The sequence below is a fragment of the Lynx rufus genome, unplaced genomic scaffold (genome assembly GCF_022079265.1).
Source record: "Lynx rufus isolate CCGP_SWC_20201006 ecotype Redwood Valley unplaced genomic scaffold, mLynRuf1.p SCAF_1, whole genome shotgun sequence".
NCBI lineage: Eukaryota > Metazoa > Chordata > Mammalia > Carnivora > Felidae > Lynx > Lynx rufus.
In genome coordinates, this window is record NW_025814823.1 from 174166929 (window position 1) to 174188813 (window position 21885).

The 21885-nt window shown below is 40.4% G+C and overlaps 1 protein-coding gene across 1 annotated transcript in view; it reads right to left on the bottom strand.

Annotated features, from left to right (window-relative positions):
• Window positions 1-84: 84 nt before the first annotated feature.
• SIMC1 (SUMO interacting motifs containing 1) overlaps window positions 85-21885 on the bottom strand; it is an 82760-nt gene continuing 60959 nt past the window's right edge. Inside the window, exons 7-10 of the mRNA XM_047090893.1 lie at window positions 19848-19976; window positions 8188-8344; window positions 7998-8082; window positions 85-935 (exon numbers count right to left, since the gene is read on the bottom strand). Coding sequence (XP_046946849.1) covers window positions 673-935; window positions 7998-8082; window positions 8188-8344; window positions 19848-19976 — 634 coding nt within the window. The 3' untranslated portion in view covers window positions 85-672. The remainder of the gene's footprint in view (window positions 936-7997; window positions 8083-8187; window positions 8345-19847; window positions 19977-21885) is intronic.

A 21885-nucleotide genomic window follows, 5' to 3' on the forward strand; every position in this document is an offset into this window, starting at 1 on the left:
TTTTTTTTGGGTTTTTTTGGTCCTTTTGAGAGTTATTACATTCTGCCTACTCGCAGTCATAGAACCTAAGCATGGTAAACTTGGTATTTTGAAAAACCAGTGCCTTTTTATTGTATCCTTTTAACATCAAATTATTTGTAACACATTCAATCCTTTTGTTTCTGCCTCCTCCCCCCCCCCCCCCCCCAATACATTAGATCTTAACAGACTGGCCACAAAGTCAAATTCATAGGCAACATAACAGCTCTAAAATAGGATGTTTGTGTTCCATCAGGGAGAAATGAGTAGATCTTTCTCTTTCGAAACAGGTTATCAGTACCTTGAATGACATACGTTGATGTCCAGAATTTGTTCAGCAGAGGGATTCTTTTTTCACATATTGAGTGGAAATGGTAAACACATAGTGCATATAGTATTACCTGTTTCAAAAAAGGTATAAATAATTTATTAAAAAATATATACACCTTGTATATTTAAGCCATATTTGAGAACAGGCTAGGATAGAATATCAAAAGATATTTACTAAAGAGTTAGAAAGTCATTATAACCTACAGATAAATAGATAGGTTTGGTCCTCTAAGATTTTTAACTACTTCAGATACTTTTAGAACTTCCAAGTAGTTGGAGATAGAGTTCGGGAGGTATTCTTGGTGTTCAGTGCTTAGAAGGACCTCAGGGGCTGCTCCAGTTCTTTGGAGGAGGCTCTGCATCGGGGTTCAAGTCGGCGGCATAGAAGAGCAGGAGCTTCAACAAGTGCACCTTGTCTTGGAGCTGCGGCACGAGCGGCTCCCCCAGCATCTGGACCAGGCGGCTGCGGAAGGCCTCGATCTGCTTCTCCACGTCCACCACCGTGATGTCATCCCCCTGCTGGGGCTTGGGCTTAATCCTTTTGATGATTAAGTCTTTTCGATCAATCACTGAACTCCGTAAGTGCTCTGCAAGAGGGAAAAAGTCCACTGAACTGTTCTGAACTGCTTTTAACTCCCCTTTATGGTTTAAGATGAAGTGCAATTTTAGCAGGTAGGGTCTGGGCAGAGACTGGTTACTGGGGTACGACTCAAAGGCTATTTGAGGAACTGTGGTAACTCCATTTTTTTTAAAGTTGCTTATTTTTAATAATTTATTTTTGAAAGAGAGAGAGACAGAGCGTGAGTGATGGAGGGGCAGAGAGTGAGAGAGACCCAGAATCCGAAGAAAACTTCAGGCTCTGAGCTGTCAGCACAGAGCCCGATGCGGGGCTCGACCCCGTGGGGCTGGAACCCATGGACCATGAGATCATGACCGGAGTTGAAGTCAGATGCTTAATCGACTGAGCCATTCAGGCACCCCTTTTTAAGTCTGAGAGAGAGCGAGCCAGCACGGGGAGGGGCGCCGAGAGAATCTTAAGCAGGCTCCACATTCAGCACAGAACTTGATATGGGGTCTCGATCCCACAACCCTGTGGATCATGACCTGAGCCAAAACCAAGAGACGGATGCTCAACCGACTGCACCACCCAGGCGCCCCTACATGAAGAATTATGATGGTGCAACTTACTCTCAACTCCAGTATTTAGGTGGATCAACAGATAAACCAAATGTGGCAAAATGTTAATAGCTACTAAATCAACATAAAAGGTAAATGGGTGTTCATTGAACCTCTCTTTCAACGCTTCTGTAGGTCCAAAAATAAAAACATTAGGGAAAAGTAAAAGAGGTTATAAAGGTGGGTCATCCCAATGCACAGATCAGCCCCAATAGGATTCTGGAAGCCCGTGGAGCTCAGGCAAAGCAGCACAGGTCAGGCTAAGGCAAATGGATCGAAGAGAGCTCCGAGGACTTGCGGACTCCCAGATGCACCAGTGTGCACTAACTAGAGCATCATTTTCTCGATCTCATTTGTGAAAAGGGGATAATGGCACCTCTGCCAGCAGGGTTATTAGGACCGAACTATCTTGTACCCAGAAGTTTGGGAAACACAGAATAAACTTATTTTTAAGCAACGTTTACGTTAGGTTACGTTTTCAAATAATATGCTCAATATGTTTCTCCTGAACCTTTAGATAACTTTCCAGGTGAAGTCCCTCTAAACTTACGGCACTAGGCCTAACTGTAATATGAAAAGAAAGTACAACAAATACAACAAATGGAGTGTTCAAAAAGGTAACACAGGAAGCAAAACTGCCTTGAGGTGTCATTTCAGGGCCCTTTCAGCATTCAGTCAACAATTCCAGCAATCACCTACTATGCATCTGGAACTGGGCTAGTTTCCAGGGATACAGTGGAATTAGACTTGGGCCCAGCCCCCACGGACTGGCATTCTACTTGCAGAGAGCCTGACAGTAAACCAGCCGTCAAGAACAACTATAGTTTTGGTGAGTACAATCAGAGAAATAAATCAGATGCTGTGATAGTGGCACTGGGGGAATGAGGGAAGCAGCTCACTCTAGTCAGGGAGGGCCTCTTATAAGGCTGAGTCCTGAAGGGTGAGAAGGAGGCAACTGCAAAGGCCTAGGGGAAAAGCAATTCAGGTAATGAGAACAGGAGCTGTAAATGCCCCGAGGCAGGACAAAGCTTGTTCTGAGAACTAGAGGTAAAATCTGGGTAGTAAGGGAGAGCGGTAAAAGATGAGACTGGAAGGCAGTCTGGACCACAGAACAATGTGGAGTTTGGCCTTGAAGAGCAAATGGAAGTATCTGGAGGGTTGTAAGCCAGGGAATGTCGTCCATTTTATTCTGCTACTGGTGGAGAATGGTTGTAGGGGGGCAAAAGCCTTTTAGTAAAATGTGGTTTTCTTAAGGCGTATGCTACTCTGAAAAATACGGAAGTGATTTGGAAAAAATGGAAAGAACTGGCTGAACAGAGGGGGGGAGAGGGAAGACTTGGGGTGGGAAGAAGAGTTTGGAGTTCATTAAGGTAATACAGCACATTCAAAGAAGCAAATGTTAGCTGTTTCCATCCAAACACTGTCCAAGGGGGAGGAGCTCTCAGCCAGTGGACTTCGGCCATTCTGGTCCAGTTGGCAAAGGCCTTGGATTTTATGCTTCAGTAAGCATGCTTTAGTAAGTCTTACATCAGAGGCTGCTGGGATTACTGTGTGAGGTGATTTATGTAATGGGTTCAGCACAATACCTTACTCAAGATATTCTGGCTGGTGGTATTATTATTATTAGTTCCTGGATCAGGTTACTAGGGTTAACTATTATTATTTTATCATCATCCTCCTCCTCACCCTCATTATCGCCATCACTACAGGAATCTCCAACCCAACAGTCACACTGAGCTTTTTATCTTCTTTACAGATCTTTCTCCATTTATCTCCATGTCAGTAATGGCAGAACCCTGGAGTCAGCCTTCAGACTCAGTCACCCAAGCCCTGTCAAACGGATCTTCAAAGTGCTTCTGTTCCATCCACTGCCTTCCCTGCTGTACCACCCACGTCCTCGCCACCATGACCCCTTCCGGGACCTGCCTGGTCCTCCACCAAACTACTTGCCACACATCAGGCGGAACAATCTTATGCAAAACCACTTTGATGGCTTCTCTTCACTCTTGGAATCAGCTGACATTCCTTAGCATGGCCCAGAAGGCCCTTTGTGCCCTCTCTACCACTCTAGTCTCATCTCGTGCTATTCTCCCCTGGCTCTCTACATTCCAGTCTTTTTTTTTTTTTTTTTTTAACGTTTATTTATTTTTCAGACAGAGAGAGACAGAGCATGAACGGGGGAGGGTCAGAGAGAGAGAGGGAGACACAGAATCTGAAACAGGCTCCAGGCTCCGAGCTGTCAGCCCAGAGCCCGATGCGGGGCTTGAACTCACGAACTGTGAGATCATGACCCGAGCCGAAGTCAGACGCTTAACCGACTGAGCCACCCAGGCGCCCCTCTACATTCCAGTCTTACTAGTGTGTTCTGTGTTCCTTGGACTCACTAAGCAACCTCTTGCCTCAGGGCCCTTAGACGTGCTATTTTTTTTTTTTTCTGGAAAACTTTGCCTTATTTTCCTGCTAACACCAGTACTTCTTATCTCAGCTGAAGTATCACTTCTTCAGGGAAGCCTTTGTGGGTCCCTCCAAAAATAGATTACGTCCTCCTATTTTATGTACTTCTCTTTTCCTTCAGAGCACTTATGTTAATGGTAATTATATGTTACTTGTGTGAATATTTGCGTAGGATCAAATCTTTTCACTAGACAGTAAGCTCTGTGAGGGCAAAGGCCATGTTGGTCTTATTCACTGAAGTATTCCCAATGAGCCAGGCACACAGGAGGCATTTCGTAAATATCTGTTGCCTGCATGAATATATGAATTGAACTGATCTTGCCTGCATCTGCTTTTCTCCCCTCTTTGGACAGGGCTCCTTGTGGGAAGGCTGTATGTGTCTCTCTCCTCAGAATGAACTGGGATCTGACTTCTGCGGGCCATCCTGCTAACCTGTCCAGCCAAGTGGAATTCAGAAAAGCATGTGTTTTTCTTCCTTTAAATACTGTATGTTTAAATTCCTAGCATTCCTAGCTTCAAAATAAGAGGTATAAACTATTCACAAGTGTCAGGAAAACTCATGGCATAAAGCCATTTGTAATTGTGCTGAGGCTCAAACTTGAGCTGCATGGCTATGTAAGTGGGGGTGTGGTGGGACTGGTTCTCTTTGCCAGACAATGTGAGCTCATCTGACAGACCAGCATCTCAGTGGGGCTGCTCTGCCTTGAAATATTTACAAAGTGTGGGGCTTCAGGATATACTTCTCCCCAAGGTCAAGGGTTTGTACAAAAGTAATTTAACTATGTACAGACAGTTTAGAAAATGGGGGCTGGAAATTCCTTAGAATCTCACCTTCTAATCTCACCCAGTGATTTCACAGAATAATAATTCCTTCCAGTGTGTTTTCACTGCACACAGACTGGGCGACAGACCTTTGAATCCTGGCTCTGCACCTTAATTTTCTCTCAGCCTTTGTTTCCCCATCTATAAAAAGGGGATGATACTCTTCTTTACCAGGTTATTGGATTATATAAGCCAGTCTGTGTGAATTTACTAGTCTTCCTTCTTCTCTTCTCCCATGCTAAGATGTTCCCCTAAACAAGGGGCAAGCTCCCCAACCTCTTCCCTTCTTCTCCTGTCCGTGGAGCTGGACAGCTCAGGCTGACCCAAAATGCCCTCAACATCGTCCTCAGACACTTGCAGAGGGCAGAGATGATTAAGGAGCCCTCACAGGAAAAAGGCTCCCGACAATGATACCGAACATTTCAGGGTACCATTTAGCTGTCTTCTTTGGAGGACATTGTTTCCAAACTATTGGTTCTAAATATTTTTTTTCTCCTTAACTCTTGGTCTCCAAAGAAAGTGGAGAGAATGTTAAGGATAAAATAGCCCTGGAATACTCCATTTATTTTTGGTCAGTATACACTGGTCTAAGGCTTTCCTCTCCTTTCTTAGAAGCAGAAGAATATTCTGTAATGAAAATGGATTCCTTGGGTGGGAGATGGGCTAGAGGGGTGATGGGTACTAAGGAGGGCACTTGTGATGAGCACTGGGTGTTGTATGTAAGTGATGCAGCACTGAATTCTACTCCTGAAACCAAAATTGCACTGTATGTAAACTAACTAAAATTAAAACAAAAAACCAAAAAAAAAAAAAAAACCCAAAAAAACAAACCCAACAAAATGGATCCCATGTCCATCTTAAGTCACTATTGCCCAAGGCCTAGCTGTATTCCCTGAGAAGCAGAACAGAAGTGAACAAGCGTGTTAAAGGTGAACTTGAAATCAACCCAAGATGCTTTAATATTAAACTTTCTGCTTGATCTCCAAAAGAACAATTACGTAAACCTTGATGAGGCTAAGTACACATGGAATTTGCCTTTGGGGCTTTGTCCTGAGAAGGACATGCACCTTTCTTTGAGGTGCTCAATAATGCACAAACTACACAACTACAAATGTCAAGGCCTTAACAATGCACTTTTAAGTTTCAGTTACAAGAGCCTGAAACAGAAGACCTTGCAGCCTGCTCCTGGCTGGGCAAACAGGCTGAGAGTCAACGAACATGGACTGTGGGCTTACTATTTTTTCTCACACCTATTAACAATCAGTGTTGAAAAGTTATATATTACCATCCCCATTCCATAGAAGGAAGAAAATGAGGTCTAGAGACATAAAGTTAGGAGAGTAAGTAGCGGAGTTGGGATTCAAATCCAGACCTTCTGTCTTAAATTCAGTGCCGTTTTTTTATTTCTCTACAACAGTTTCCTCAGTTCCAGGCCCGAGAGGGTATAAGGACTAATTGTACCTTCCCAAGTGCCATTACTGAGCTAAGATCAATCTCAACATGATCATGGCAAATATAAAATTTGTATTACATGTAAATTTATAAATTTGTGTATATTTACATATGAATATAGACTTTCCCTCCTGTTTGAGAATAAGTTGAACATTATGCATTTCTACCCTTCAGTACTTCAGTCTGGATTTCCTAAGACCTAGGACATTTACTTTCATAAGCCAGGATCATTATCAAAAATAGGAAGTTTAATATTAATATAATGTTATCACATAATCTATTTAAATTTCACCAATTGTCCCAAAAATGTACTTTATAGCTTCTTTTTTCCTTGTTCAGGATCCAATCCAGGATCATGCTTTGCATTTAGTATTAATCTGGATTAATTTCTAATCTGGAAGTTTCTTGGTCTTTGTTTTTAAGACATTGGCACTTTATTTATTTATTTACTTATTTAATTTTTTAATTTTAGAGAGAGAGAAATTATGAGTCGGGGAGAGATGGAGAGGGGCAGACAGAGAGAGAGCAAGAGAATCTTAAGCAGGCTCCATGCTCAGCACAGAGGGGCTCAATCCTATGACCCTGGGATCATGACATTAGCTGAAATCAAGAGTTGGATGCTCAACCTGCTGAAATACCCAGGTGCCCCAAGACATTGGCATTTTTAAGGAGCATAAGCCAATTATTTTATAAAAGGTCCCTCAGCGTGAGTTGGTCTGGTGCTTCCATGTGATTAGACTCAGGTCATGGATTTTTGGCAAGAACACTACATAAGTGATGAGGTGTTCTTCTCAGGGCATTATATTAAGAAATGTGTTTTCTTGGGGTGCCTGGGTGGCTCAGTCGGTTGAGCGTCCGACTTCGGCTCAGGTCACGATCTCGCCGTCTGTGAGTTTGAGCCCCGCGTCGGGCTCTGTGTTGACAGCTTGGAGCCTGGAGCCTGCTTCGGATTCTGTGTCTCCCTCTCTCTCTGTCCCTCCCCTGCTCATGCTCTGTCTCTCTCTCTCTCTCTCTCTCTCTCTCTCTGTCAAAAATAAATAAACATTAAAAAAAATTAAAAAAAAATGTGCTTTCTCCTCTAAAAAGTTACTATCTTTCCTTTTGGAATTAATGATATCAATTTTCCCAAGGGCCTTATTAGTCTTTGGCCAATAAAATCATTCTCATTCGAAGGAGCTATTAATTATTTTCCTTGTTGATATTTGCCTCTTGAGCGTTAATTAGTCTGACTCTCCTGGATCCTCCCTCATTGATCACTGGCTTTGCCAGGGCCTTGAGCAAACCTATGTTTACAGACTTTAGAGTGTCTTAACAATTTCTGCAAGATGTATGCTTTTAGCTTGCCACTGATTTGCTCTGGATTTGCATCATACTGACAGATGCTTACAATGTCTGCAGTCAATGAGCAAATGACTCAACAAAGACTTTGCAGTGACAGGCTAGGGTAAGATGCCAGGGCTAATCAGATCATTCCAAAATATTTCTCATGTTATAATGACATCTGCTTACCTATACAACCTAACAACTGCAATGACCACTGGATTATCTGCCATTACAAAAATATGTGAATTCTTTTGACTCACAGCGGTGATTCCAACGATGTCATTCCTTCTTCCTTATAGTTACAACCAAGGCACAATGCTTTACTTAGGCTAACAAATTAGAATCACCTATTAACTGCAATTCATAATAATGACCATTGTGAGGCTCCTACACCATCTTATTTGTGAACAAATGCTCCTTACCTCTTAAAACATGTTGATAACTGGATAACAGAAACTGCAGATGCTCAACCAGTTCATCCCACGTCTGCCACTGGGTTTTATCCGACTGCAGAGAAGTAAAAGCAGGTGGTAGTAGATGCCTTCCTCAATTAGAAGCTCAAGGGTTGGGGGGAAGGTGTTCTAGGCCTGACCAAAGCAGGGAAGCATGTACCTGGCACTTGAGCAGTGATGTGGAATTGTTCAGAAAGTAGAGGGCCTGGGCCAGAGACAAGGGCAGGCGGGTGGGAGTCTCGCAGCTGTGAAGGAATATGATTTCTAACACTTTGCAGCGCAGAAGGTGGCTCTCCATCGTAGTGAAGAACATCTCTCTGTGTGGAGAACAGAAAGGTTAACCATCACAACTATCACTTCAAGGAACACATACCACAATTCCCCCTGAAAGTGCTAACGTCTGTCCTGAAGCAGAGACGGCTAAGAAGGAATACGACAGGGGCCTACAAAATCACAAAGCTTGTGGACAGGGCAGAGGGGGATTTGTTCATGAATTAACCACTGCCAGAAAGAGGGAAAAGTCTTTGACATTTGGAAAAGATAAGTTGAGGACAAATGAAAAAGGATAACTTCATACTGTAAGAGAATTCATATGAGATAAATATTTCTGAGTGTCCACAGTGTGCCAGGTACTGTTTGGCCCAGCAAAGAACATCAAGGTAAATAAAAGAAGGTATTTCTCTCCAAAAGCTGACTGTTGGAACAAGGGCAGACGGTACGCGACGGGAACTTAAATATAGTGCGGGGCAAGTGCATGTGTACGTGAGCTGCCTGTGGTGCTCCAGACACACAAACAGGAGAGAGTACGTTTGGTCAGGGGACTCCGAGTGGCCTTCTAATGGAGGAGGAGGCATGGGACAGTGGTCCAGGAAGAGCAAAGAAGACTCAAGGCAGGAGGCCTTTCTCCAGAGAGAAAATGAGAGACAAAACGAATAAAGTAAAAAATACACAGCTGTGGGCACTGCAGCCTCTTAAATTTCAAGACCAGGACTTGAGAGTCCCAGAGGGCTCTTGCCCTTGACTCTGTCACTCTACCCAGTGAAGGGCTCAACCAGCAAGGGTGGGCTCCAGAATATTCAAAGTCTCAGAGAGGGAGGGCTACAAAATGACAAAACTTCCTGTGCTTCAGGAAGGTGAAGCAAGCTCATTGTTCTGAAAGCAATGTCAGCTTCTAGAAGAATGGTATAAATCTCAGATGCATCTGCTCCAAGGTGTTTTCTTAAAGGTTTGTCAGTCCTTGTCAGGTCTGCCGGTCACAGCAGTTCCGGGGAGCAGATAGCTCACGAGCACATAAGGAGGTGCAGCTGTAAGGAACACGGGTAGCCCTGATCCAAGAGCTCTTTCTCCTGTAACATCTTGCCCTTTGTAGTTTTGCAACATCTGGAAAAGTAGGGGGTTCTTCGTGCCACTGCCATTTATAAAAAGGATAAAGCACAAAGAGTTTATTATTTTAATCTTCTTTTTTCCCTTTCCCTTTGCTTTTGTGTCAGGCACATATATTATTTGTATAAAAGCAAAATGAATATTTTTAACCTTTGCTTATTACTATTCAAAAGTTTAAAAAGTCAACAATAATTTGTGGCTATCCATTTTATCTCTAATGATTTGAAAATCATTGTATATTTTCTGACACATTTTCCTGATATAAGGAACTCCAAATGATTACATTTGCAACATAGTTCCCAAATTCTTTTTAAAGTCCAATCTGTACAGTGTATTTGCCCTATTTCTTTCACAAGACAGTTTTCCTATTCAATAACCTTTTACTTCAAACTGTATTTTCTCTTCTAACTTTGTTTCCAGGGCTCGCGGTTGTCCTGGTTTTATAATCCACAGGTGGCAAACTCAGAGATATACAAAGGACAAAAAGATCATTTTCATGCATTGGCCAGAGTAGGAAATGGAGGTACAATGATCTATAGCAATTCAAATTTGGATTTCAAAAACAAGATGTACCTAATGAGTGACTAGGTAGGTGGGGACTACTAGCAAAGAGAAATGGAAACCATAAAAATGAATCAAATGGAAACACCAGATCTGAAAAATATAATATCTGAAATGGAAAAAAAGAATAAAAAAGACACCACTGCTTAGGCTTAACAGCAAATTGGGCACTGTGAAAGAAATGATTGGGAATCTTGGAGCCTATCCAAACTGAAATAGAAAAAAAGAGTCAAGACACAACAAGGCAAAACAACACCAACAGAAAACACCAGAATCTCAGTGATCTGTGAAACAGTGTCAAACAATCCATATATGTACTTGAATCCCCAGAATAAGTTGAGAGTTTGGGGCAAAAAAATCCTGGCCAAAATGTTACAGAATTTGATGAAAAACATCAACTCACAGATTTTTTTTTTTTTTTTAAATTTTTTTTTTCAACGTTTATTTATTTTTGGGACAGAGAGAGACAGAGCATGAACGGGGGAGGGGCAGAGAGAGAGGGAGACACAGAATCAGAAACAGGCTCCAGGCTCTGAGCCATCAGCCCAGAGCCCGACGCGGGGCTCGAACTCCCGGACCGCGAGATCGTGACCTGGCTGAAGTCGGACGCTCAACCGACTGCGCCACCCAGGCGCCCCCATCAACTCACAGATTTAAGAAGCTCACTGAACCCCAAGCAGGATAAATGTAAAGGAAACCACACCTAGGTATCATAATCAAATTGCTGGAAAAAAAAAGTAAAGCAGTCAGAGAAAAAGACACACGACATATAGGGGAACTGCAGTAAGATGTTCTAAGAACCTCTCATTAGCAAACCAGGAGAAAATGGAACAACTTTAAAATAAATGGAGAAAAATTACCTATCAACCTAGAATTTACATCAAGTAAAAACACCACTCATAAATGAAGGTGACATAAAAACATTTCCAGATAAAAGCTGAGAGAATTTATTATAAGTAGACCTGCACCACAAGAATACTTTAAAAAGTAAATTCTTTTGGTAGATAAGAAATGACACCAAATGGAACTTGGATCTTCAAGAAAGAATACCAGAAATGCTAACGATGTGGGTCTGATGTATATATTTTTTCTGACACTACAAGCAGTTAACTCAATTCTGGCGTGAAGATAGCATCAGATCCCACAGGTTATGGATCCTATGAGACTCCCTCCACCCTTACTTCAGATGCCACCCTCACATCCAGTTTGTCATCCGTGCTTCTGGATGGCTGGCTGTGGATGAGAAGTTCCTAGGTCTCCCTCCTCAGGTTCAATCAATTTGCTAGAATGGCTCACAAAACTCAGAAAAAGATTTTACTTACTAGTTTACCAGTTTCTTATAAAGGGATGTAACTCAGGAACAGCCAGATGGAAGATATGCACAGGGCAAGGTATGGGAAGAGGTGAAAGGCTTCCAAGCTCTCTGAGGCTGTTATTCTCCTGGTATCTCCCTGTGTTCACTATCCTGTAAGCTTTCTGAGCCCTGTCCTTTTGGTTTTTTTATAGAGGCTTCATTAGATAGACAGGACGGATTAAATCATTGACTATTTGTGATTAAACTCCATCCCCAGCCCCTCCCCCCATCCCGTAGGAAGGTGGAGGTAGGGGGTTGGGGGTTGGGACACAGTTGGTTCTCCTAACAACCAGCTCCCATACCTACCCTAGGGATATTCCAAAAGTGACTTCATTAACATAATAAAAGGCACCTTTAGCTCTCCTCACTTAGGAAATTCCAAGGGTTTTAGCTCTGTGCCAAAAATGGGATGAAGACCAACTATATATATTTCTTATTATAAATCACAATATCATGGAGGGTAAATATGAAAGACCCTTCCCACATCCTCTCTCTCTCTCTCTCAAAAATAAATAAACATTAAAAGAGAGAGAGAGAACGCGTGAGCAGGAGAGGGACAGAGAGAGAGAGGGAGGAACAGAATCCAAAGCAGATTCCAGGCTCTGAGCTGTCAGCACAGAGCCTGACGCGGGGCTCGAACTCATGAACTGTGAGATCATGACCTGCGCCGAAGTCAGACGTTTAACCGACCGAGCCACCCAGGTGCCCCACTCTCTCTCTCTTTTAAAATGTTTTATTTATTTTTGAGAGAGAGAGAGAGAAAGGGAGAGGGAGGAAGGGGAAGGGGCAGAGAGAGGGTGGGGGACACAGAATCCGAAGCAGGCTCCAGGCTCTGATCTGTTAGCACTCTGAGCTGGAACTCACGGACCAGACCATGAGATCATGACCTGAGCCGAAGCTGGACGCTCATCCAACTGAGCCACCCAGGCGCCCCATCCCACATCATCTCTTAAATTTGTTTTAAAAGCAACTAAGTGTTTAAAACAAAAATGTGACTTCATTCTGGAGTTTATACCTATGTAAAAGTAAAAGTGTATGACAGTGAAGCACAAAGGATGAGAGCAGGGTAAACGGAAGTACAAGTTTTTAAGATTCTTACATCACGTGTTAAGTGACATAATATTAATTCAAGGCAGACTACAGTAAGTTAAGGATGCATATTCTAATTCTAAGGGCAATTATTAAAAATAATTTGCTGAAAAGTATTTGATAAAATTCAATATCCACTCACGATGAAAACTAGGAGTAAAAGGGAACTTCTTTAACTTGTTAATGAACATCTACAAAACCCCCCCACAGCTAGCATCATAATTCATGGTGAACTTATATTTTAATAAATAATTAACTAATGAACTGAATGTTTCCCCCTGGGTCATTAACAAAGGCAAAGATGTCTGCTTTTACCACGACTATTCAACATAGTTGTGGAAGTTCTAGCCAGTGCAGTAAGGCAAGAAAAGGAAATAAAAGGCATAAAGATTCTAGACAGGAAAAAATAAAATTGTCGCTATATACAAGATAACACACTGACACAGATCTATATGGACAATCCCAAGGAATCTTTGGCACAAAAGTATCCATAGAAGGAAAGTTGATAAATTGTATTTTATCAACATTTAAAACTTTTGGTCTGTGAAAGACCTTGTTTAGAGGCTGAAAAGAGAAACTACAGAATGGGAGAAAATGTTTGCAAACCACAGATCTGACGAAAAAGTAGTATCTAGGATACAAAAAGATTCTCAAAACTCAACAGTAACAAAGCAAACAATCCATTTAGAAAATGAAAAGAGACATTTCAATAAAGAAGTTATACTAAGCACATGAGAAGATGTTCACACTCATTAGCTATTAGAGAAATGAAAACCACACTGAGACGCCACCACAGACTTATCAGAACGGCTAACATCAACAACAGTGGCAACACCAGATGCCGGCTGGGGTGCAGATAAACTGGATCACAAATGTATTGTTGGTGGGCATCTAAAATAGTATAGCTGCTCAGGGAAAGAGTTTGGCAGTTTCTTGAACTAAACATGTCACAGACATATGATACAAACATTATACTCCTTTGTATTTATTCTAGAGATACGAAGACTTCTGTTCACATGGGAATTTGTATATGAGTATTTATAGCAGCTTTATTCATAATAGTCCCAAACTAAACAACAGATATCCTCAATGGGTAAATGGTTAAAGAAAACCCAAGATACACTCACACCATGGACTACGATTCAGTAATAAAAAGGGATGAACTACTGATACAATAACCTGAATGAATCTCTAGAGAATTATGCTGAGTGTAAAAAGCCAACCCCAAAAGGTTATACACTGTATGATTCCATTTATAAAATATTCTTGAAATGACAAAAGTGTAAAAATGGAGAGCAGATTAGTTGCCAGAGGTTAAGAAGGGATGGGGTGGGAGGGAAGGGCATATGGCTATAAAAGGGCAACATGAATAATCCCTGTGGTGATGAAAGTGTTCTGTATGTTGGCTTGCACCAATCTAGATGTTCTGGTTGTGATACTGCACTATGGTTTTGTGATACGTTATCACTGGGGAAAACTGGTTAAAGAGTACATGGGATCTCTCTGTATTCTTCCTTGTAACTAATGCAAATAGATGTCAAAATAAAAATGTTTTTGATGTTTATTTATTTTTTGATAGAGAATCAGAGCGTGAGTGGGGGAGGGCAGAGAGAGAGAGGAGACACAGAATCCGAAGCAGGCTCCAAGGTCTGAGATGTCAGCACAGAGCCTGATGCAGGCGGGGCTTGAAATCACGAATTGGGGGATCATGACCTGAGCCGAGAAGTCAGATGCTTAACTGACTGCGCCACCGAGGTGCCTCAAAATAAAATTTTAATTAAAAAAAGCTAAAAGCCAATAGGAAAGACTAAATGGAATAACTGAAAATAATCCAAAAGAAGGCAGAAAAGGAGGTAAAAGTGAACAAAGGAGAAAGAGACAAATAGGAAGCAAATAGCAAGATGACAGATATAAAACCAACAATTAAATGTAAATGGAATAAATAACTCCCATTAAAAGGTAGGGATTGTCAGCTGACTCAAAAAGCCAGACTCTATGCTATTTACAATAAACATACCCTTTTTTCCTTTAACCTTTTGTTGGACACACAGAAAAGTTGCAAGAATAGTACAAAGAATTCCCAAATACTGTTAATGCTTTTCACCAAATGCTTATCACATCTTCTTTATCCTTCTGTCTTTGATTTTCAATTCATTTCTCTTAACTATTTGAGGGTAAGCTGCAGACATGATGCCCATTTACCCCTAAATACTTCAGTGTGTAATTCCTAAAAACAAGGACATTCTCTTAGATAATCAAATACAATGCTCAAAATCAGGAAATTAACTTTAACATAATATTATCCACAGACTTGAGTCAGATTTTTTTCATTGTCCTCATAATGCTATTTATAACAAAAGAAAATCAGAGATTACACATTGTATTGTCTGTTTTTACAGTTAGTTCCTTTACTGTACTTTGTCTTTCATGACACTGACATTTTTTAAAAGTGCAGGTCCGTTTTTTTCATAGAATGTTTCTCATTTTGGATTTGTCTGATTATTTTCCCACAATTAGACTGAGGTTATGCGTTTTGGGGCAAGAGTACTACAAGAATTATGTTTTGTTTTTCTCAGTGCATCATATCAAAAGGCACGTGATGCCAACTTACCTTATTGTTGGTGTTAACCTTGATCACTTAGTGACTAAGGTGGGGCCTCCACTATTATTTTTTCCCTATTATAATTAATACCTCGTGGCAATACACTTTGAGATTATGCAAATATCTTGGTACTCCACAAACTTTCACCATTTTAATATCCACTTATACCTAAACTAGCTATTATCATGATGGTTGTCAAATGGCATTTTTTCCCAATTCGTCATTTCTTCTTATATTTATTAATTGGCTTTCAACTGTAAGGAAGAAAGTCCTTTCTCTTCTTTCCTGTCAGTATTAGAATTATAGATTCTTATTTTATTTAATAGTTTTTATAGTCTTTTACTGTCAATATTTATTCTGATGCCAAATTATCCCAGATTCGGTCACTGAAGCCCTTTAAGCTGGCTCGTGTGTCTTTTGACAAGTCTGAACATTTCCTTACTTTCTGGCACAAGATGTTCCAGGTTCATCTTGTACTTTTCCCTACCTCGGCTGTGGAATTATCCTTTCCTTCAAGGAACTCTTGTTCCTTTTAGGGTAAATTGGTATTTAGAAACAAAGATCTGGGTCCTAGGTGAGCTTATTGCCACTAAAGTGTAATTATTTTTATGTTCTCTCAGTGGGCACAGGTAGGAAAAAGATGTATGAATGAATACACACATACACACACACACACACACACACACACACAGAGCACTGTCACACATCTACATCTATTTCTTTATCTTTCCATATTTATTAGAAACCACAAGTTCATATTGATGCCTCCAATTCCAATCCAGCACCACAGGGTTCCTTCTATCTTTTCCCCTTTTCATATGTGTAACTCTCTTCTCTGACAGTGAGAAACTTGGCTCTCATTATCCACAATACATTTATTTGTTTAATCCTAGAATACACATAAGATAATTTTTGAATTGTTAACTTAATACCTCTGTGAAAAAGAGTTCCAATATTTATTTACATTTCATTTTCTCTTTAGCCTGAGAATATTTAGTCCAAATACTGTGTTTTAAATTACTTGGACAGATTAGTGGTTGCCAGGGATTGGGGAAGATGGATGGTGTGGCTGTAAAAGGAAAGGGATCCTTGTGGAGATGGAATAGTTCTGTATATCTGGATTGTGCCGGTAGTTACATGAATCTATGAATCTATACATGTGATCACACTGCACACAAATGAGTGCATGCAAATTGGGTGAAATCTGTATATGATCTGTGGATTATACCAGTGTCTATTTCCTGTTAGTGATATTGTACTATAGTTATGTAAGATGTAATCACTGGGGAAAAAACAGGGTGAAGCGTACGTAGGACTTCTCTGTATTAATTTTTGCAACCTCCTGTGAATCCATAATTATTTAAAAATAGAAAGTGAAAAAAAAAGTTACTTGGGCTTGTTTTTCCCTCACACCCCTCCCCTCATACACCTCCCCTCACCCCGGTTATGTTATTTATTTAAAGCACAGATTAGTTTGTCTGTATCCCATGTTAGGCTCTCCCTTGTTATCTTTCAACTCTCTTGTTGATTTATTTTCCTTTTTGGAGTATATAAAACATTAGAATAGCCCCCAAAGCCTAAAAGTCATAATATATGAAGAAGTTTGTACTTAGAAGTATTATAGCATCACCATCACCACCAGTATCACCATTATCACTCTGGCCTAGTACCTTTTCTCTTCCAGCCCATTGCCATCCATCCCCTCAATGTAAGCAATTTGATTAGTCTGCCAGCTGCCATTTTTTCAGTCTGCCATTTTTCTTAACTGTGTTCCTTTTTTGACAAATGATCATAATCATGTACATTTAAAAATTTCTCCTTTCTTACAAAAAGATACATATATTTACTATGCATACTCTTTATATTTTGCCTTTTTTATTCAATAATATATTTTGGAAATCAGTTCAGAAAATTTGCTCCTACTTTTATTTATTTGTTTGTTTGTTTGTTTATTTATTTATTTTTTACCACTGCATACTACTCCATTGTGTGGATGTACTATGGATATTCAACCACTGCACTATGAATGGGCATTTGGGTTGTTTTTAATGTTTTACAATTATAAACAATGCTGTAGTGAAAATCCTACATACGGTATTTTCATATTGTTAGAAGTGTATCTTCAGGGCAAATTCCTAGAAGTGAGCTTGCTGGGTCAAGGGACAATTGTTCATTTAGTTTTGTTAGATAATGCAGAATTCCCAACAGGTCTGCCCCATTTTGCATTCCCACCAGCAACATATGAGTACCTGCTTTCTCAAATCTCTCTCTCTCTCTCTTTTATTTTTATTTTTATTTTTTAATTTTTTTTCAACGTTTATTTATTTTTTTGGGGACAGAGAGAGAGAGAGCATGAACGGGGGAGGGGCAGAGAGAGAGGGAGACACAGAATCGGAAACAGGCTCGAGGCTCCGAGCCATCAGCCCAGAGCCCGACGCGGGGCTCGAACTCACGGACCGCGAGATCGTGACCTGAGCTGAAGTCGGACGCCCAACCGACTGCGCCACCCAGGCGCCCCATCTTTTATTTTTATTTTTTAAAGATTTTATGTTTAAGTAATCTCTACATCCAACATGGGGCTTGAATTCACAACCCTGAAATCAAGAGTCACATGCTCTACTAAGAGCCAGCCAGGTGCCCTCAAAACCTCTCTACTGGAATGTATTTATTGTACTTCAAAATTCTTACTATTTGGGTAGGTGAGAAACGGCACCTCAGCGTAGTTTTAGTTTATATTTCTTTAAATATGAGTGAGGGTGAACATTATAAGAAAACAAAATTACGGCTCAATATCCCTTGTAAACACAGATGCAAAAGCCCTTAATAAAATATTAGTAAATGGAATCTGTCAGTACACAAAAAGAGTAACATATCACAACCAAGTACGATTTTTTATTCCAGGAATGGAAGGTTGGTTTAACATTAGGAAATTAATCAGTATAATTCATCACAATGTGATAAAGGAGAAAAATTACGATTATCTCAATAGATGCAGAAAACATATTTCACAAATTTCAATACCTAGTTTTCATAAAAACACTCCACTATAGAAACTAGAAATAGAAAGAAGCTTCCTCAATCCAACAGACGACCTCTAGGAAACATCTATAGCTAACATTATACTTGGTCAAAGACTGAATGTTTTCCCACTAAGATTAGGAATAAGGCAAGGATATCTGCTCTGATCACTTCTCCAACATTCTATTGGGGGTGCTAGCCCATGTAATAAGGTAGGAAAAAGAAGAAAAAGGCATAAAGATTGGAGAGGAAGATGTTAAACTGCTTTTATTTGCAGAAAATATGGTTGTGTATGTAGAAAATCCTAAGAAAACCACAAAAATATTCTTATTAGATATAATAAGTGAATTTAGCAAGGTTGCAGCAGGATTTCTACATACTATCAGTGAGTCACTGGAAAATGATAGGTGACATGGGTTATGCATTTGCCAAAATCCATGGAATACTTATGCAAATCAGTTTATATAATTTAATTGTGTGTAAATTATACCTAAACTTTAAAGAATTTAAATAAACCAAGGTAAAGGCTATATAAAGTATCTTCTAGTATAATTTGAGTGGTTGCCAATTTGCCCCTTCTGAGTTTTAGAACAGGGTCAGGCTTTATTTAAATTGTTTTTGTCAGTGTTAGGTCTAAATGTGTTTACAGTTACCCATTCCTTAGATTTCCCATCTCTCATAAGAATCTAGGCCTATATGAATGAATGGCATGCGAGTTGGACCCAAATGAAATACTTCCGACAAAGTGATAGAGCGAGCATGGCATTTATGTACGCTTCCTTCGGTCTGACCACTATAACATATTGCTTCCTTTGAACATTGAACTTGGGATCAAAAAGTCCTGGGTTTGAATTTGTATTATGAATCCAATTAGCTGTGTAACCGTGGACTAATGATTTCACTACTTTAAGTATTTTTCTCATTTGTAAAATAGGAATACTGTATGAAAACGTGAAAATATGAGATAGCTAATGTGACAATGACACACGTCATTGTAGGGACTCAATAAATGTTTTTCTTAATCTCATTGGGGTATTTTAATTAAATCTCTATTACAGTACAATTTGATGTGACGTTTTCTTCTAATAGAGGAACCAGAACTGTAGAAGAACAGTCTCGCCTGCCAATTGGGAGTTATGCGATGGGGATCAGAAGTCACACATGGAGCTCTGATAGAGATAATTTACCCAAGAGACACTTCTGTTCAATGGCTCTCTCATAGTTATTTCCTGCACTAGCCACTATTCATGAATTCATATTCATTCATTTATTTATTTTTCCTCTGGATTCTAAAATTACTGGTTTAAAGAAGGAATCACTGGTCCCTGCCAAGAACTCTATTTCTTTATCTCCTTCTAAGGGAACACTTTACTAATGCATGCTTAGAGAAATTGAGTTCCTTATTCTTACTGTTTGGGCTTATTCTCCAGGTCCAACTGTTTTCATTCTTGGCTCACTTCTTCTTCTGCTAATATTGGACATGCCTATTTCATTCATCCACCAAGCCTTTAGTGAACATTTATATCAGGCTCTATGGTTGAGGATCAGAGAACAGCTGAACCTTGAGGGATGAGTAAAGTTCTCAGCCAAATGAATCAAGTAAGAAACTGCAGGCTCCACTTAAGGCATCCTGCCTGTTCTCAAGAGGTTTTGCCTTAGTTTCAAATAATCAGTTGAGAACCTCTTTATTTCAAAAGACTAACGAGACAGAAACTATCCCTCCTTCTCGTCTTTCCCAATTTAACTACTGTTTGGAATTTTCTTTTGAAATTCTGTTCCCAGAACATAAAACAGAAACAAAAGTAAGACTCACCTCTGACTCCTCTCAGGAATGTCCAGCACAAATCCAAACATCATCTCAGCAATTTTATTGGAGCTGCAGGTGGGGGTCCTGTCTACCTCTACGGCTATAGACAGCATCCTTTGCAGCTGACACACAATCCTGAGTCCAGAACACAGAACACAAGTGAGTGGAACTGTCTGGCAAGGAGCCACCCTGCTAGCTGGGAGGAGGCCCCCACCAGAGTACTAAAGGATCTTGTAAAGCACCTACTAGGTCAGGGAGAACCACCTGAGCCATCAGCATGCTTTTATTTAGAAATTTCACCTACCTGAATCCCTTCTGCCAGCTATCTGAACCACTGAACCTGTGGTTGAGCTGTAAAAGCAAGCTACTTTTAAATTCAAAAATAGAAAATAGGATCTAGAGAACTTTAAGGATCATCTAACCTGTAACTTCTCTATTTTCCAGATGAAGAAACAGGTCCAGAATGACTATCAATTATTTGAATTTCTTTGATATGGGAGAAAATACATATTTATCATATAGTTCTCCTGTTACTGGTTCCCTTATAATTATCCTTTACCAAGTTCATTCTCAGAACTTCAACTGGTGGACCGTGACCCTCTCTCCCATCGGACCTAAATGTGGGAGATAGCCAGGCTGATGTGACCAAAAGAATGTAGGCCACCCCGCAGAAAAATGGGCCTGGCGTGAAGTCAGTCTTTTCTAACATGCATTATTATTTGTGATGGAAGAAAGGGCTGTTTTCAGAAAATCTGCAGCTAGTAACACAATAGGTGGCCCAGGGGCTTTGGCATCAGTTTCTGGCTCTGCAATGACAAGCTGTTCAACTTTTGACAAATTACTAAACTGCTCTGAGCCCAAGTCTTCTCATCTCTAAAAAGAGGAAATAATACTACCTATTTGATAAAGTTGTGAGCGCTGTGTAAGATATTTGGCAATACACACTCATTAATGGTAGATGGTAGTGCTTACTGTTGTTATTAAGATCATGATAAACTGACTTTTAGAGGGCCTTATTTTTATTTCTACTCCTATTTACTTATAATAAATCATAGTAATTTAGATTATAATATAGACTATCTTCCACTGAAGGCACAGTGTCTGCCTCTCTGTTAGGTCTCTATAAGTGGGGTTCTAGGATAACCCTACTTTAGCGCCTCCCCCAATCTGTCAAGCAAATGCTTTATCGTTCTAAACATTCTCCTTTTAGATACAAGATTGTCTCTTAGTTAAAACCCATAGGCCTAGGGGCGCCTGGGTGGCTCAGTCGGTTGAGTGTCTGACTTCAGCTCAGGTCACGGTCTCACGGTTCGTGAGTTCAAGCCCCGCGTCGGGCTCTGGGCTGATGGCTCAGAGCCTGGAGCCTGCTTCCGATTCTGTGTCTCCCTCTCTCTCTGCTCCTCCCCCGTTCATGCTCTGTCTCTCTCTGTCTCAAAAATAAATAAACTTAAAAAAAAATTAAAAATAAATAAATAAATAAATAAATAAATAAAAAAACCCCATAGGCCTTATATGTAAATCAGATCGATGCCACCAGATTATAAAATAGCATTGTGAATTTAGGCACAAATGCTGTATTTGAAATGTCAAGCGTGACTGGCTTTTAACAATATGACTGACTTGGAATAGTAGGTTACTTGTGCAATGACGGCTCTGGATCTAAAATCCTGGCCTCTCTCAAAAAATGCCAAGACCACTCTCAATCCCATAAAAGAAATGCCAGTAAATCTCTTTTCTGTGTGGTCTGAGGTGATGGGGTCTTTTCAGTGTGGTCTGAGGTGATGGGAACGGCTCTGTTCTGTTCTAACAGGCTGTTATAACCTGTTGGAATCTGCAGGTTAAACTGCTACTCTTCTCCCAGGCCTGAAGGAGAGACATGAAGGTCCCTGAAGGCTACAGGCTGCTGGAACACCCAGTATCCATGATTCTTGCTCTTCTTTTGTTGGTGGACAGCTGAAGTAACGAGTAGCTGTAACCCTGTACTGTCTCTGGGAATCCAGGGGATGGAAGTCAGTATCCCCTAGCTTTCGTTTCACTTCAGCTT